Source organism: Paramormyrops kingsleyae, chromosome 11, assembly GCF_048594095.1.
Source record: "Paramormyrops kingsleyae isolate MSU_618 chromosome 11, PKINGS_0.4, whole genome shotgun sequence".
NCBI classification, from domain to species: Eukaryota; Metazoa; Chordata; class Actinopteri; order Osteoglossiformes; family Mormyridae; genus Paramormyrops; species Paramormyrops kingsleyae.
In genome coordinates, this window is record NC_132807.1 from 3,272,911 (window position 1) to 3,286,761 (window position 13,851).

At 43.4% G+C, this 13,851-nt stretch overlaps 1 protein-coding gene across 2 annotated transcripts; it reads right to left on the reverse strand.

Moving 5' to 3' along the window:
- Positions 1–101: 101 nt before the first annotated feature.
- cdk10 (cyclin dependent kinase 10) lies at positions 102–7,657 on the reverse strand. 2 transcript variants are annotated; one of them, XM_023819799.2, is made up of 13 exons: positions 7,487–7,657; positions 6,982–7,054; positions 6,825–6,896; positions 6,624–6,726; positions 4,957–5,038; positions 4,789–4,856; positions 4,525–4,577; positions 4,298–4,367; positions 4,165–4,224; positions 1,979–2,102; positions 1,659–1,798; positions 1,509–1,561; positions 102–1,409 (listed from the first exon to the last, which is right to left on the reverse strand). In XM_023819799.2, exons 1-13 carry the CDS (start codon positions 7,574–7,576, stop codon positions 1,315–1,317), a joined length of 1,083 nt encoding a protein of 360 aa, XP_023675567.1. In that variant the 5' UTR covers positions 7,577–7,657; the 3' UTR covers positions 102–1,314. The 2 variants fall into 2 exon arrangements, with proteins under 2 accessions (XP_023675567.1, XP_023675568.1); XM_023819800.2 differs by having other exon boundaries at positions 6,982–7,070; positions 7,487–7,629.
- Between the last annotated feature and the right edge of the window lie 6,194 nt (positions 7,658–13,851).

The window sequence follows — 13,851 nt, forward strand, 5'->3', positions numbered from 1 at the left end:
GTCTGACATGAGCCATGGAACTGGGGGGGGCACCCTGGCTAAGTTCTGAAACAACATTAAAAATGCAGTGATGAACAATCACAAAAATGACCTACAAATAATTCAGTGCAAACAAATTTTATTAATAAAAGCCATTTTTTTAAAACAAATGTGATTTTTAAGCAGGCCAATTGATACTTGTTACTGAGTGTTGTGATTTGGCTATTCCCATCATTGTTATGTCATCTGCAGCATTAGCCAAATCTTAACACGTACATAGAAATTCTAGGCTCCCTCTGTAGATTATGCAGACCAGGGTGGGGGTGGGGGTGGGGGGTCCTTTTCGGTAGATTTCTATAACTGATCCCCCAAACTTATATTTTATGGCCCATATAAAATTTTATGGCCCCCATGAATCTGCCAGGGTATCCATGCCCCTGACCACTAACATCAAACAAAAAGGCGTATCGTGAGGTGAGGAGCCTTCAGCAATTTGGAAAAAAAAGATTAGGCAGAAGGTTATAACTCAGTTTTTCCAAAGACAAGTGGACATGACCCCCCCCCCCCCCCCCCACCCTTTAGATACGTTCCATGGTCCATGATGCCATAATTTAGGTTGTGCTTTATTGACCAATAAGGTGGGTCCAGAAGCTACGCCACTTTAGAATCACTGATTTGATCAATCATAAATCAGATTTCCCCTCATTATTAGGCACCATAAGCTTTATGTTGACAGTATGTTCTCAGAATGTTCCGTCAAGGTCTTCAGGTTCTCTGATAGCATGTTTATCATTAAGATGCTTGAGTCAAGAGAAATGTGGGACTGGCATCCTATCCTACCTAGGACAGGCTTCAGGCTCACCGTGACCTGATGCAGATGGGTGAATATTATTGTGTGAGTGTTGACAGTATTTTTCATGTTACACATCTGCTCTTCCTATGACCTTCTTGAGCAGAGCTGCTGTCCCTGCAGTCAAATAAACCAGCCTTTACCCTGTAATTATTTTAGGGATTGAGTTTGCACAAAAACATGACTGACAGCGGCTCTGAAGGAACAAAAAAAAAATATCCTGGATACTGTCTTTATGTCTTTGGTCTTCATGACAACATCACTGAACATAAACACAGTGACATTTCTAAGTAAAGAAGAATAGCAGACAGGAGAAGACCAGACCCATGTCAGACATCTCCGTGGCTGATCTGGGCCAGCATTGCTTGTCTTCAGTGCACAGCACTAGAAGACGTTCACACTGAGGTGAGAGATAATGGGTGGTCCTCTCTCATTCCCACTTCAGGACTGGTCCCGTAGGGCTGATGTACCGCTGAGGTTAAAGGTCAGACCTTGCTGCGCTTTGATTGGCTGTCAGCCACAGGAGCTGCCCTCTTGTTGCGATGGTGGGGGAAAGTTGGCATGAGCTCAGGCTCACATGCTAAGAACCAAAGAGAGATGTTCAGACTCACATAGGGACATCCTCAATCCACCCACACTTTCACACAATGGTCTACCCCACTTTTCCAAGGATACTCACGCAGTGGTTTCTCCTTGAAGTAGGAGCTCTCCAGGCAGTCGTTGGCTGTTGCTCTGAAAAAGATGTGAAATTCTGCTCATTTAACAGGCAAAGGCATGAAGATTAGTAAAGTAGGAGCTGCGCTTATGCCATGTGTTTATGCAAAGCTACCTGCGCCGGGGGTTGTACATGAACAGCAGGTTGAGCAGCCTAAGTCCAGCCTCCGACAGCCAGGTGAACTTATTCTTCAGGTTGTTATAAGGCTGCTTCCTCAAACTGTACTGTCCAACTAGTGGCAGGCGAGAGAAGCCCTGTAAGAGGTGAAGTGGCACAAGGTCATTCGGAAGTGCTGGCTATATCCCCTTCATATATACCGTCTAGTGATCTTGTCACCTTTGCATTCTGCAAAAGTGACAACGCTACAGTCAACAATAACAGAGTTATCTGGATGTGATTCCAGGCTTGTCTAGAGGGGGGAGGTCGGTGCTCACAGGCCAGATGTTCTCATTGGGTGTCCCCAGGAGCTGCACGATCAGATCCACCTGCTGAATCTCAGAGCCACCTGGAAGAAGGGGCTTGTGAGCCAGCAGCTCAGCCAAAATACAGCCCACCGCCCTGGAAGCAGAGGACAAACAAAAGACAATGTGTCCGGACCACGGCGATATTTGGTACATGTTTTTTGTTCAAATGTTCTTCACAACTTTCTATCACTGAGACACTCTCTCTCTCTCTCTCACACACACACACACACACACACACACACACAGACACATTTCCCACTTTGCATAGACAGCACTGGATACTGATTAATGGTTTTTAAATTTCTCCATAAACTGGATGAAAAATCAAGAGTACTGCATTACACCATATAACAGAGAGAGGGGGCAAAAAATAGGTGTTATAAAAAGTTAATAACATTTCTTGCTTTTGGAAATGAGTTATGTTAAAAGCCAGGAGTGTTTCCTTTCTGTCATGCAAAGTTGATGTGACAGTCCCATTCCAGTAATGATCTATACTGTTAGTCATGCAGCAGTGTGGAAATTCTGACTAATACCAATAATGGATATACAGTGGAAAAAATTGAGACCACAGCACAATTTCTTGTTACACTCATTTCTCAATTTATGGGTGCGCGTCTGAATAATTTACATTTTTTTTCAAACTCCAACCTGGCTCTTCCCTGCTTCTCAATGAAGAAGGGCTTCTTCCTTGCTTTATGGGACTTCAGTCCTGCTTCTAGGAGCCCAATACAAACTGTCCTAGCAGTGCACTTCACAACTGCATTTAGTTCACCAGGATATAAAAATGCAGATGTGTTTAAAAATACAGTCAAACCTCAGATTGCGAGTAACTTGGTTTGCAAGTGTTTTGCAAGACGAGCAATTTTTTTTAATAAGTATTAACTTGATAAACGAGCGAGGTCTTGCAATACGAGTATTACGTATACACTTTGTCTGCCGAGCGTCAAGTGATCACAACTGAGCCGATGGTTCTCTCTCTCTCGCTGTGGGATTGTGGGTTATCATCTCCCATGCTCAGTCTCAGTCGGCGTGCCTCACTCGTACAGTCAAAACTTAGTAGAAAAGCACCACCCGAATAAGGGTGTAGCAGTGTGAGAGATGAATATGTTTAACGACAATGTAATGTCCACATTTCCGCAAAATTTGAAAAGGAGGCAAAAGCAGCTGTCATTGGATAGGTTCCTTGTTAAAGTCACACAAAAATAAAAAGGATTCCAGTGAGCCAACAGATAGCAGTGATTCCATTAGTTATAGTGAAAGTCGTCCTACAATATAACCCTCCTCTTCTCGTCTCCCTCACACCATCCACGATTCTTTTCAAAGTGCAGGTTAATTTGTTTTATGTATTTTTACTTTATATTTTGTATAATTTTTTTTTTATAAATATTTTTTGGTTGTGGAACGAATCATCTGAGTTTCTATTACTTATAACGGGAAAATTTGCTTTGATATACGAGTGCTTTGGATTACGAGCATGTTTCCAGAATGAATTATGCTCGCAATCCGCGGTTTTACTGTATACAGTGGTCTCTTAATTTTCTCCACGGCTGTTTGTCTAATATTGCCGACTTGCTGAGTGGGGAGGGGGAGGTCCCCAGTAATGAAACTTGCCAGCACAGATTAGCAGAATTACAGTACATAGTATTTTATTCCCCATATTCTAAGGGCTACATTTAATAATGCACTAAAAACATATCACAGGCCAGTACTTTGAGACCTCTTATAAGGGCTGAATGAGCCAAAGAAATCCTTCGTCTTCTGCTATAGTTGACAGTCCAGTGCCGGTATTTTTAGCTCTGGTGCTGCTAACTTTGAATGTTGATAAAGCTTAAATATTGGCTGGCAGGATCGGCCAAGACCGAAGCATCTACCCATTGCCAATATCTTGATTTTTTTTTAACAAATTTCAACCAACACCAATATATCATACATATCTACATATTGTTTGTTCCATCTTCAAAAAGACAACATGTAATGCAAACAAATAAGCAATAAGAGAAACACACTGCTCAAGAAGCATGAAAGAGAATTGCGATTTCGATTGTGAATGGGAAAAAAAAAATCATGGTTCGTATTTCACCCAGAATCATGCAGCCACACTGGATACCGCACCATACAGACAGAACTCGCCTGGCTGGGACAGGGGAGAAACTCACCACATGTCAATGGCGGTGGTCTGGGTCTTAGTGCCCAGCAGCAACTCTGGTGCTCTATACCTACAGGCAGAATGGGCATCAGTGTGAAGCAGGAAGGAAGAGGAGCATGAAGATGAGCTGAAGCAGAGCTCACCACAGGGTCACCACCCTCGGGGTCATGGCTTTCAGGGGGATGCCGTACAGCCGGGCCAGGCCAAAGTCCGCTGGACAGAGATGGGAGAGACATACTTACAGCCTGCTCTGCATTTAACTCGCCATTTATACATTTTTAGCAGTTGCAGAATGAGAATAGCTATATTAAAGTCAGATCCCATAACCTAGTCCTCCTAGGGTTGCCAGGACAATTTAGCAGTGTCTCACCAATTTTAACACAGCCTTTATCTGTCATCAGCAGATTGGACACCTTCAGATCCCTGTGAAAGATCAGAGATCAGGAAAGAACACACTCATATCCCTTATCCCCTTGAGTTCTAGAAAAATAGACCATTAAAGGACTGGTCTGGGTTTTAATTCAGCGCAGTCTGCAAGCTTTTCTCAGCTGTGTGTGGGTTCAAGCAGACTTTCATATCCCTGAGGCTCTGTGCCTGCGTTTGTTGGAACAAGACTATGAGCTGTGCAGCTGACCTGTGCAGGATGAAGTTATGATGCAGGTAGGCCAGCCCTCGTAGCAGCTGCAGCACAATGCACTTGACCTGGGAAGATGGTGGAGTCAGACCGACACACACCTACACAGACTGACACACACAGGCACACACACAAATGCACCCCCAATAATGATACACACGGACGCACCTGTGCTTCAGAGAACGGCGCCTGCATGTTCTCTAGCAGACTGGCCAGGTCCTGCTCACAGTAGCTCATCACAAGGAAGAGACTGAGGACATACAAACAAGCACTGATCACTAGTGGTGGGTGGATTGATCCAAGTATCGATAATAATGTTGGTATTGATATTGATCAATACCAGTTTAATGAGATCGATACTTTAGTTTCCATTTCTCTCCTGAATGCACTGTGGCTGTCTATGTAAGCGCTGCTGCTCTCACTTGCTGCTCCCGGCTGTCACAGCGCAGAGCAGGCTTTGCTCCTCCTCCTCAGTCTTGTGATTGGATGTTGTACCGTCATGTGATTCAGTGGCGCCAGGCAAGCAAACAGGCTCACTTGCGCGTGCACACACACGCACTGGCTAAGTAGATTATAGTGGTGCCAGTAATGTTTTAGTCATCTTCAGCATTAGTTAATATGAAATTTTCAAAGTGCAAGTGGTTAAAACTCAAAATGTATAAATTATGCTAAGACCTTTATATCATGGATGCTAGCGCTAGCATCAGGGTAAAATAGGTAAATGGTTTGGGTTTACATGATCATTTTTCAGTCACCGTGACCAGAACCATGGAATGAGGTTAATCATAGTTATTTTTTTAACTCATTTTTTCTGTGATTTAATTAATCAAAATTAACATGTCATTTGATATAATATTATCCCACTGCCACATGTTACAAAATGAATACATTTACTGGAATTGAAAGAAATATACTGAATATAATATAGCTCAGATTTGATTGACTATAATTAGTCATGATCCAGGTCTATAAGATTCTAACAGGTTTGGATGCTGTTCAACCGAATAGTTACTTCAGCATTAGTTCAAATACAAGATCTCGTGGCCATAGGTGGAAATTAGCGGGAGAACATTTCAAACTGGATTTAAGGAAGCACTTCTTTACACAGCGTGTAGTCAGAGTATGGAATAGACTTCCTGATAATGTAGTGCAAGCTGAATCCTTGGGTTCCTTTAAATCAGAGCTAGATAAGATTTTAACAACTCTGAGCTATTAGTTAAGTTCTCCGAATGGCCTCCTCTCGTTTGTATAGTTCTTATGTTCTTACCCTTTTGTGTTAAATATTTCTTTGAATGTGTTTACACTTTATTGTATTTTTTTAATTGTACTTTGTTTCACTAATTATTTTTTTATTTCATTTTTTTCCCCCAAAGCCGGTTCTCTAATTTTGTGCACTTTATTTAAGAAAAAGACATTTTGTGTTACTTGTGTTTTATAATAAAGCATTTATTTACTTATAAACTTTGCCAAAATTCTGTCCTGGTGTCACGCCCTGCTCGTCCGATCCTCCTGTGTGCCACGCCTCCCTCGTTAACCTCCTGTGAAATCCCAATGTCACCAGCTGTTTCCTGTTATTTCTAATTGATCCTGTGTATGGACAAGTGGCTGTTCTGCTGAGGTCAGGCTCAAACCAGCGACTGTCTGGTTGCAGGCACAGAGACTTAGTCCGCCGAACCGCACAGTGTGTATGAGTCTGTGTCAGTGGGTGTGCCTCTCAGGGGTGCATATGTTAGCGTTTCACCAAGCCAAAGTCGTGTGTTTTTCCAGGTGACTGTGAGTGTACCTGTGTACCTCACCCCTCCGCCCCCCATGTGAATGCATTTGCATGTTCCTACCTCTCCAGGTGATTGCCCACCACAACCTCTTTCAGTTCCACAATGTTGGGGTGCCTCAAACGAATCAGCAACGTAATCTCTCGCAAGCTGCTGATGGGGATCCCTGTCAATGTCATAAAGATTTTTACATCAAGATGTCTTTAGAGATCACCAGCACCCCAAGCCAGACAGAGCACCCTGCGAGGGAATCTGCTCACTCACCATCCTTTTCTTTGTCCATTCGCACCTTTTTCAGAGCCACAATCTCATCACTCTTGGTATCTCTGGCTCGATCTGCATTCCAATTACAGCCGCGGGTTTATAAACCAAGTAGATCCCTTTCCCTTGATGAGCAGCACTTGGAGGCGTCTTTACTCACACACGATGCCGTAGGTTCCCTCTCCGATTCGATTCAGCTTCTCAAACTCCTTCACACTTCTGCAGCTTCCCAGCTGGAAGAAGAACAGTCTGCTTCCAGCCGCCACACGAACATGAATTACATGAATACTTAGTGCTTCAATACAGAAATACCCGTCAGTGGATAGGACTTCTCTGCTGGTCATGCAGTGAAGAAAGCTACTGCTAAATCATGACTCCACCAGAGTGTGCAACAGAGCAATTATCGCTACTAGTTATTTTCCTCATGCAGAGAGGTAATACGTTTTACTTTATGTCGTAGTGTATTTATTGTTTAATATAAAATGCAGTAAAACAGGTGGATACTGCTTACATAAATTTACTTTTTGCAGTGGCCGTTTACATTTTTTCGCTCGCCGTCTCTTCAACATAGCAGTCGCTTTGACCGGATGTCTGGGTAAACATAATCCCCCGTTTCCCGGCTAATTTGGTCGTAAAGGCTCTAGTTTGTCTGAAGCAGCGCTTACCCGGTCTTGCTGCGGCACCGTGAATGTGCCGCGGTGCTTCAGCGACCTCAACTTGATGGGGTCCGGATCCATGTCCACCGTCGTCTCCATCACCCCCTCAGCAGCATTTCCCCAATTCCCCCTTCCCCATTGGCTGGGAGGTTAAACTTCCGGAGTGAAAACAGTGGCACGCGCTTCCGACCTGGCCAACTCGAATCCTACCCGGAGTTTTCTCGACGTTAAACTGCGCGTGCTTGCGGTGTATAGTAATCACTAATACAGTGGTACCTCAGAACTCGAACTTAATCCGTTCAGAACTCCGGATCGAATCGTAAAATGTTCGAGTTCTGATCAAATTTTCCCCATAAGAAATAATGCAAGACCAATTAATTGGTTCCCGGCCCCAAAAAATTACACCTAAATATGTTTTTGTTAGCATTTAAACACATAATGAATCAGATAAAACAAGAAGAGCATATACTGTACTAAACACATCTAAGCACATTTATCAAAACAGTCATTTGTAAAGTAAGAAAATAATGTGTAAAGTTAAAAAAAACAATGTGTCCTGCCTCAATCCCACGCCCCCTCGTTAACCCCATATGGAATCCCCGTATGATCAGCTGTTTCTGGTTGTTGTCATTAGTCCTCTGCATTTAGTCCGCGTTCCAGTTTGTTTCCCCAGTCCGGTTATTGTATTGTCCGTCTGCGTTTTGCCTGCCTTACCTGTAATTAAACCGCGTATTCCCCGATACCCTGACGTCTGCGCCTTTGTCTCCGTTCCGTCCCAGCTCAGCACGACAATATTATTATAATTAAAGGTATTAATGGTTTATAATTAATATTAAAATAATGAATAAGAAATATTTATTTTTAATTGTATTTTACTATATAATAATAATTACTGTTACTGTCTATCATTGTCTAAATGTATTTTTACTGTCTAAATATATGTATTCAGTTAGTGTAAACATGCAGGATGCCATCACAGCCAGGCTGAGACTGACCCTTTGTTTCTGCTGAGAGACGTGCCTCGTGACTCATTTCCCCGCGCGTACAAGTTCACGGTTTGACTTCTGAGATTCAAATTGAGTCGTAGGTAATTTTTTTTCGAACTGGTTGGTTCGACTTTTAAGAAATTCGAGTTCTAATGAGTTCGAGAACTGAGGTACCACTGTACTTTAAAATTACTACCCAAATAATACAATGGTTGGATAAGTATGTTCCACGTCTCTAACAGGATAAGGGATAGGAAGGTGGACATTATTACTGCCTATGTTTCACTGCTGCCTGAACAGTGCTGCTACTGTGTATGACACTAGAGGGCACCAACACTATGGTTATTACCTTAAATTAGATTTACTCAGTAGACCCTTTTGTCCAAAGCAACATGAGAAAGCAGGGTCAACCAGTCCCTGAAGAATTTTGGGTTAAGGGCCTTCCACATGGGCCCAATGGTGAAATTACTCTCCCAAGCTCGGGATCCGATCCAGAACCAGCAATCTTTTGGTGATGGGCACAGGGTCCTCACCCACTGAACCGCACACCATCCATATAAAGAATTGATTGGCCCTGTTTCATGCTCGAACCCAGGACCCTTGACACATTAGCATGAGCCTCCCATCTCTTCAGGTGAATGCATAAAAAATATTGACTACATCAAGTGGTTCTCAATCCCGTTCTTAACCCTAACCCCCTGCCACAATGTTTTCATTCCAACCCAACCTTATCGGGCTCAGAAGGTCCTTAATAGGCTAATAGAAAATGTGACAGGTTGAAAGCAGTGTGGGTTGGAATGAAAACATTCTGGCAGGGGGTCCTCCAGGAAGAGGATGGAGAACCACTAGACTAGACAAAGCAGTGGGTTGTTTCCAAAGCTAGTGTTCACACAGCTCAGAAGGTCCAAATAACAGCAAACCGCAACATTAAGGTCAAACTGAATAGGTTTTGAATGACTGCTGTGGCTTTTGATCAGTAATTACTTGTACAATCACTGTACAAAAGGTGGTGTCACTGTGCTATAGCTTTGTATATGAAGCTGTCTTCTGGAGTGTCAGATGCCAGGCAGGAATTAACAACTCCAGACATCAGACTTGATGGGGCATCTCTCTCCTGAGACACAAGATTAGCGCAGTCTTGTGCGGTGTGTGCCAGGTGATGCAGCTTCGAGGCATCCTGCAATGTTTCACAACTGCTCAAGTTGTAGCACATATCTGTGTCTCATGCTGGCTCCTGTAGCTGTACCAGTGACCCACTCTGTGCTTGTTGCTTTTGTCTGTATGTTCTGCCTTACGAGGGAGATAAGGTGTGTCTCTGCAGAACCAAAAAGCAACATCGGAATTCTATGTCAGCTCATACTGATGCTGTGCCCAGTCTCTTCCTCATGGAGATGGCTGTAGTTGATGGTTCCATGTCTGCATTCAGTTGCAGTACCATTCTGAAGTGCCTCAGGTTGACTCCTCTCACCACTCAATTTCCTACATGTATTTTTGCACAGCTTGTTAGCACAGCTTAACTGTTGCTGAACGCTTAATAGAGCATTACTAGCCCAGTCCTAGATAGTCTCTGGGTCCTGATAACACAGAGTTCCCGTGTTTGGGGCCTGATAGCCAGAGGTATAGGGACAGGACAGGCAAGGTAGGGAAATGCCAGAGGCCCAAGAGGACGACCGATCACATAGTACATTGCAATAACAAATCTGTGTATCTGTGTATTTTGTTTTTCACAGTAAAGGAATTGTGATTGTTAAATTATATTTGTTGATGTTATTCATTTAGACTACATGCAAAAATAATAGTAAATTTTACAATGTTGGGTGGGGTGTGTTGGAAGGCCCCATGGAGTTTTTTTGCCTAGAGCCCCCCAGAATGTCCCTAGAATCGCCTCTGCTGATAGCACAGTCCTTCTATCTCTGACTCAGTTAGCACAGAGTTACAATCTCTGGGCCCTGACAAGACAGTGTTTCTGTCTCTGCCCCAGTTAATACTCCTAAAGATCAACTCTAAAGGTCACAGACGTACAGCAGTGTAGGACACTTCTATTGATTGCGATTAGCAGAGACTCCATTCGTTCTGGTTTGTGCTGCTGGTTCAGTAAGAGTAACTCTATGTTAACTGAGCCCAGATACTGTAAATCTGTGTTAAAGTGCAGTACTGTGTGAAAGTGTTAGGCAGTCAAAGACAATTATGTTCAAATGACCTTCAAGTTTGTGTAAAACAATGATATTATGTCTATTTTAGTATGTTAGCTTAACAATTTCAAATCTCTCCTATAATCACCACAATATTTGCACCAACTATCCAATATATCCATATATATGGCTTGATAACAGGCACATCTCCTATGGCCAATCAATATGTCACTGACTCTTAAAAACCTATTTAGTTCATTAATTAAGTAAACTGGTGGTGAAACTTAATATATCCATGGAATGGCTTGGGTGCCCCTGAGGAGAGGTTTGGGAACTGAAGTGGTGATCTAGCCATCCAGCAAGATACCAGTAACTTTTTGGAAAACAGAACAAATCCTTGTTAATTTCTATTGTTACTTTTAATTTGCATATATTCTAATGTCAAAATATGTTTTTATTCTGAGCAAATACACACTTACGATTGAGATTAATCGCATTCAACAGTTCCTTTGACTGCCTAAGACTTTTGCCCAGTACTGTACACTGTCATGTTCATGAATTCAAAGCTGTAGGAAATGCTTGAGCTCAGTGAGCTTGTGTTTGAATGTGTGCCTGTGCATGCTAGGAATGGCCGTATGGTGCCTCCTGCTTCTTCTTTGGGCTCTTTTTAGCTATAAACTCTTTTTTTTAAATGGGTATAGGGTGTGCGTGTGCAAGTGCGTGCAGGAGAGAGATGATGTGACAAAAGCTTGAAACAATAAACATTCCTGAACAGATTACGCACGCGTGCGCGAACACACACACACACACACACACACACACACACACACACTCCCATACTGGCCCTGAGTCACCCCTGAACTCTGAATAGTCTACAACCATCTTTTTTTAGCCCCCACTGGGGGTCTGAGGTGCATGTGTATCTTAGGTGGGAGTTTTGGCCTCCTAGTTGAAATGTGAGACTGTTGGTGTGACTGTGTGCTTTGATTTGGGGGGCGGAGTGGTGGGTTAGGGTTACCAGGTACAAATTCTGATACTTCTATTCCTTCTCACGCAAAGTATTTGGTTTGCTGATTGCGTGTTAAGTTTGTGATGTGTGTTTAACAAATTGGGGACTCATGCCGATTCCTTTCTTACAAGTCTAAGCGTGAACTTATGTGCCCTGTCAAGTTGGATGTTTTATTTAAAGTAATTTCTTTATTTTTATATGAAACAAAAATCACAACCTTTGTGCCAACACTACAGAGTTTGAAGCATGCATGAAAAATTCACTCAGGAGCTGTTGTGTGTCCACAACTCAACAAGTACAGACAGCCATAAACATCCCACATAATACACCAATTTCACACCTTCAAAATGCTCTTGGTGGAACGGCACAGGCTAGCCAGTACCTGGCATATAAAGCTGGATTATCTGACTGCTATCTGCCGTCTTCAGAGGTGGATCTTGAGACTGTACCCATATCATTAGGGATTGTGTTGTACTGTCATTTGCTGACAACATGTTCTAACAGTTGCTTAGGATGAAAGGGATTAAAGGCAGGCAGCAGAACTATGAAGAAGGAGAAGTAAGGCATCCCAAGAGCACAAGGAGTTCAGGAACGGGGGGTGAACTGGTGGCCAAACTCGTGGCAGGCAGACAGGGGACTGTTATAGGCAATGGCAAGAATCGTGAGCTGAATCAGGGCTGCAAAAGCACTACAAGTATATAAATACAGGAGTGGTGTTTGTGTTTAGCATGGGATGGATAACAGAGAGTGAGCAATAGAGTTTTCAGTGAGTTGGATGGATATAAGGAGGCCAGACAGTAAAGCACTGTAGAAGTACAGCCTGAAGAGCAAAGGACGATGTTCACAGACTGGTGCAGATGGAAGGGAGGATGGACCCTGTGACCTAGTGGTCAGGGAAAGTGTGCTTGGGATTGAAAGGTTGCTAGTTCCAATCCCCAACCAGCAAGGTACTGATCCCTGGGTGCTAAATAATAGCTGCCCGCTACTGTGTCACCTGGGGTTTAAATGCAGAGGACACATTTCATTGCCGTGGTGTTTCAACAATCACTTTCACCTTTAATTATCTGTGCCCTTTTCCCTTGATAGGCTTAGGTTAGGTTAGGTTAGGTTAGGTTAGGTTAGGTTAGGGCAGGGATAGGCAACCCTGATCCTGGAGTGCCGGTATCTGATGAACTACATCTGACCTCAGGCAGATAGTAACTCATGAGGTAGGATGGAAAACCCTCTGGGTATCGGCACTCTGGGATCTGGGGTGGGGTTATGGAAGCTCCAGCTCTGCTCCAGTCACTTGATTTCTAATAATGATGCTTGTGAGATAAGAGGCTCTATACCTGTATTAATGGAAACTGTCCCTGTGCAAACTCACTGAGCTGAGCTGATGTCTCATTCTGTGTCAGCAAACCACTACTACCTTTCTGCCTCTTGCCTTGACCCAGAAAATCTATTCTGGTTGCTGTCCTCTGTGAAGCAAGCTGCCCCAGCTGGTATTTTAGTGCGGAGGCAGAGGAGGAGATTGAGAGGGTTTAGTACTTGTCATCCACCTCCAGTCACAACCAGTTGGTGCAGAACCCGCATGGCTTACTGACTCTGGAACGCTCAGCCTCTCACCTGAGCAGATGGTGGAGTAGCTGTGGTAACAACTGGATTTGAGGTGGGCCGAATGGTGGCCAGACAGGAATATGATCAGTTATGAATGTAGCTACATCTCAGAACAGGGCCAGACTTGATGGTTTGATGGTAATGAGCTTTGCTGATGTCACTTCCTGTAGGTGGTTGACGTTCATAATGTCACTTCCTCTTGGTGGTTCCATTCTCCTTTGGCTGAGCTGTGACCATACACACATGGCCTGTGAAGTGACAACTGGCCAAAGAGTTCAGCACCAGCAAACTTGCCTCACTGCTGTATTCCTTTTTGTTTTTAACCTAATAAACTAGCCTGAAATCTCTTCTGGCAGCTTCCTTAGGTGATTGTGCCAGTCTTGGTCCAGAGGGTATATGAAGCCAACAATGACACCTCTAAGTGATGAATGGCAGGATGGTCTTGCACACTGCTTCATGGGTGTCACCGCACGGCATGACTTCATCTGTGACTAACTAAGCTATTGTTCTCCAGGCTCCACCCAAAAGTTTTATTGGCTTCAGCCTGGAACTTCTATACCACACATTACCGATTAAGCAACACACGTTCACGTTGCTAGGTAAATCTAGGCACATCCTTTCCTGTTCCTACAGAATCTGTTATTTTAT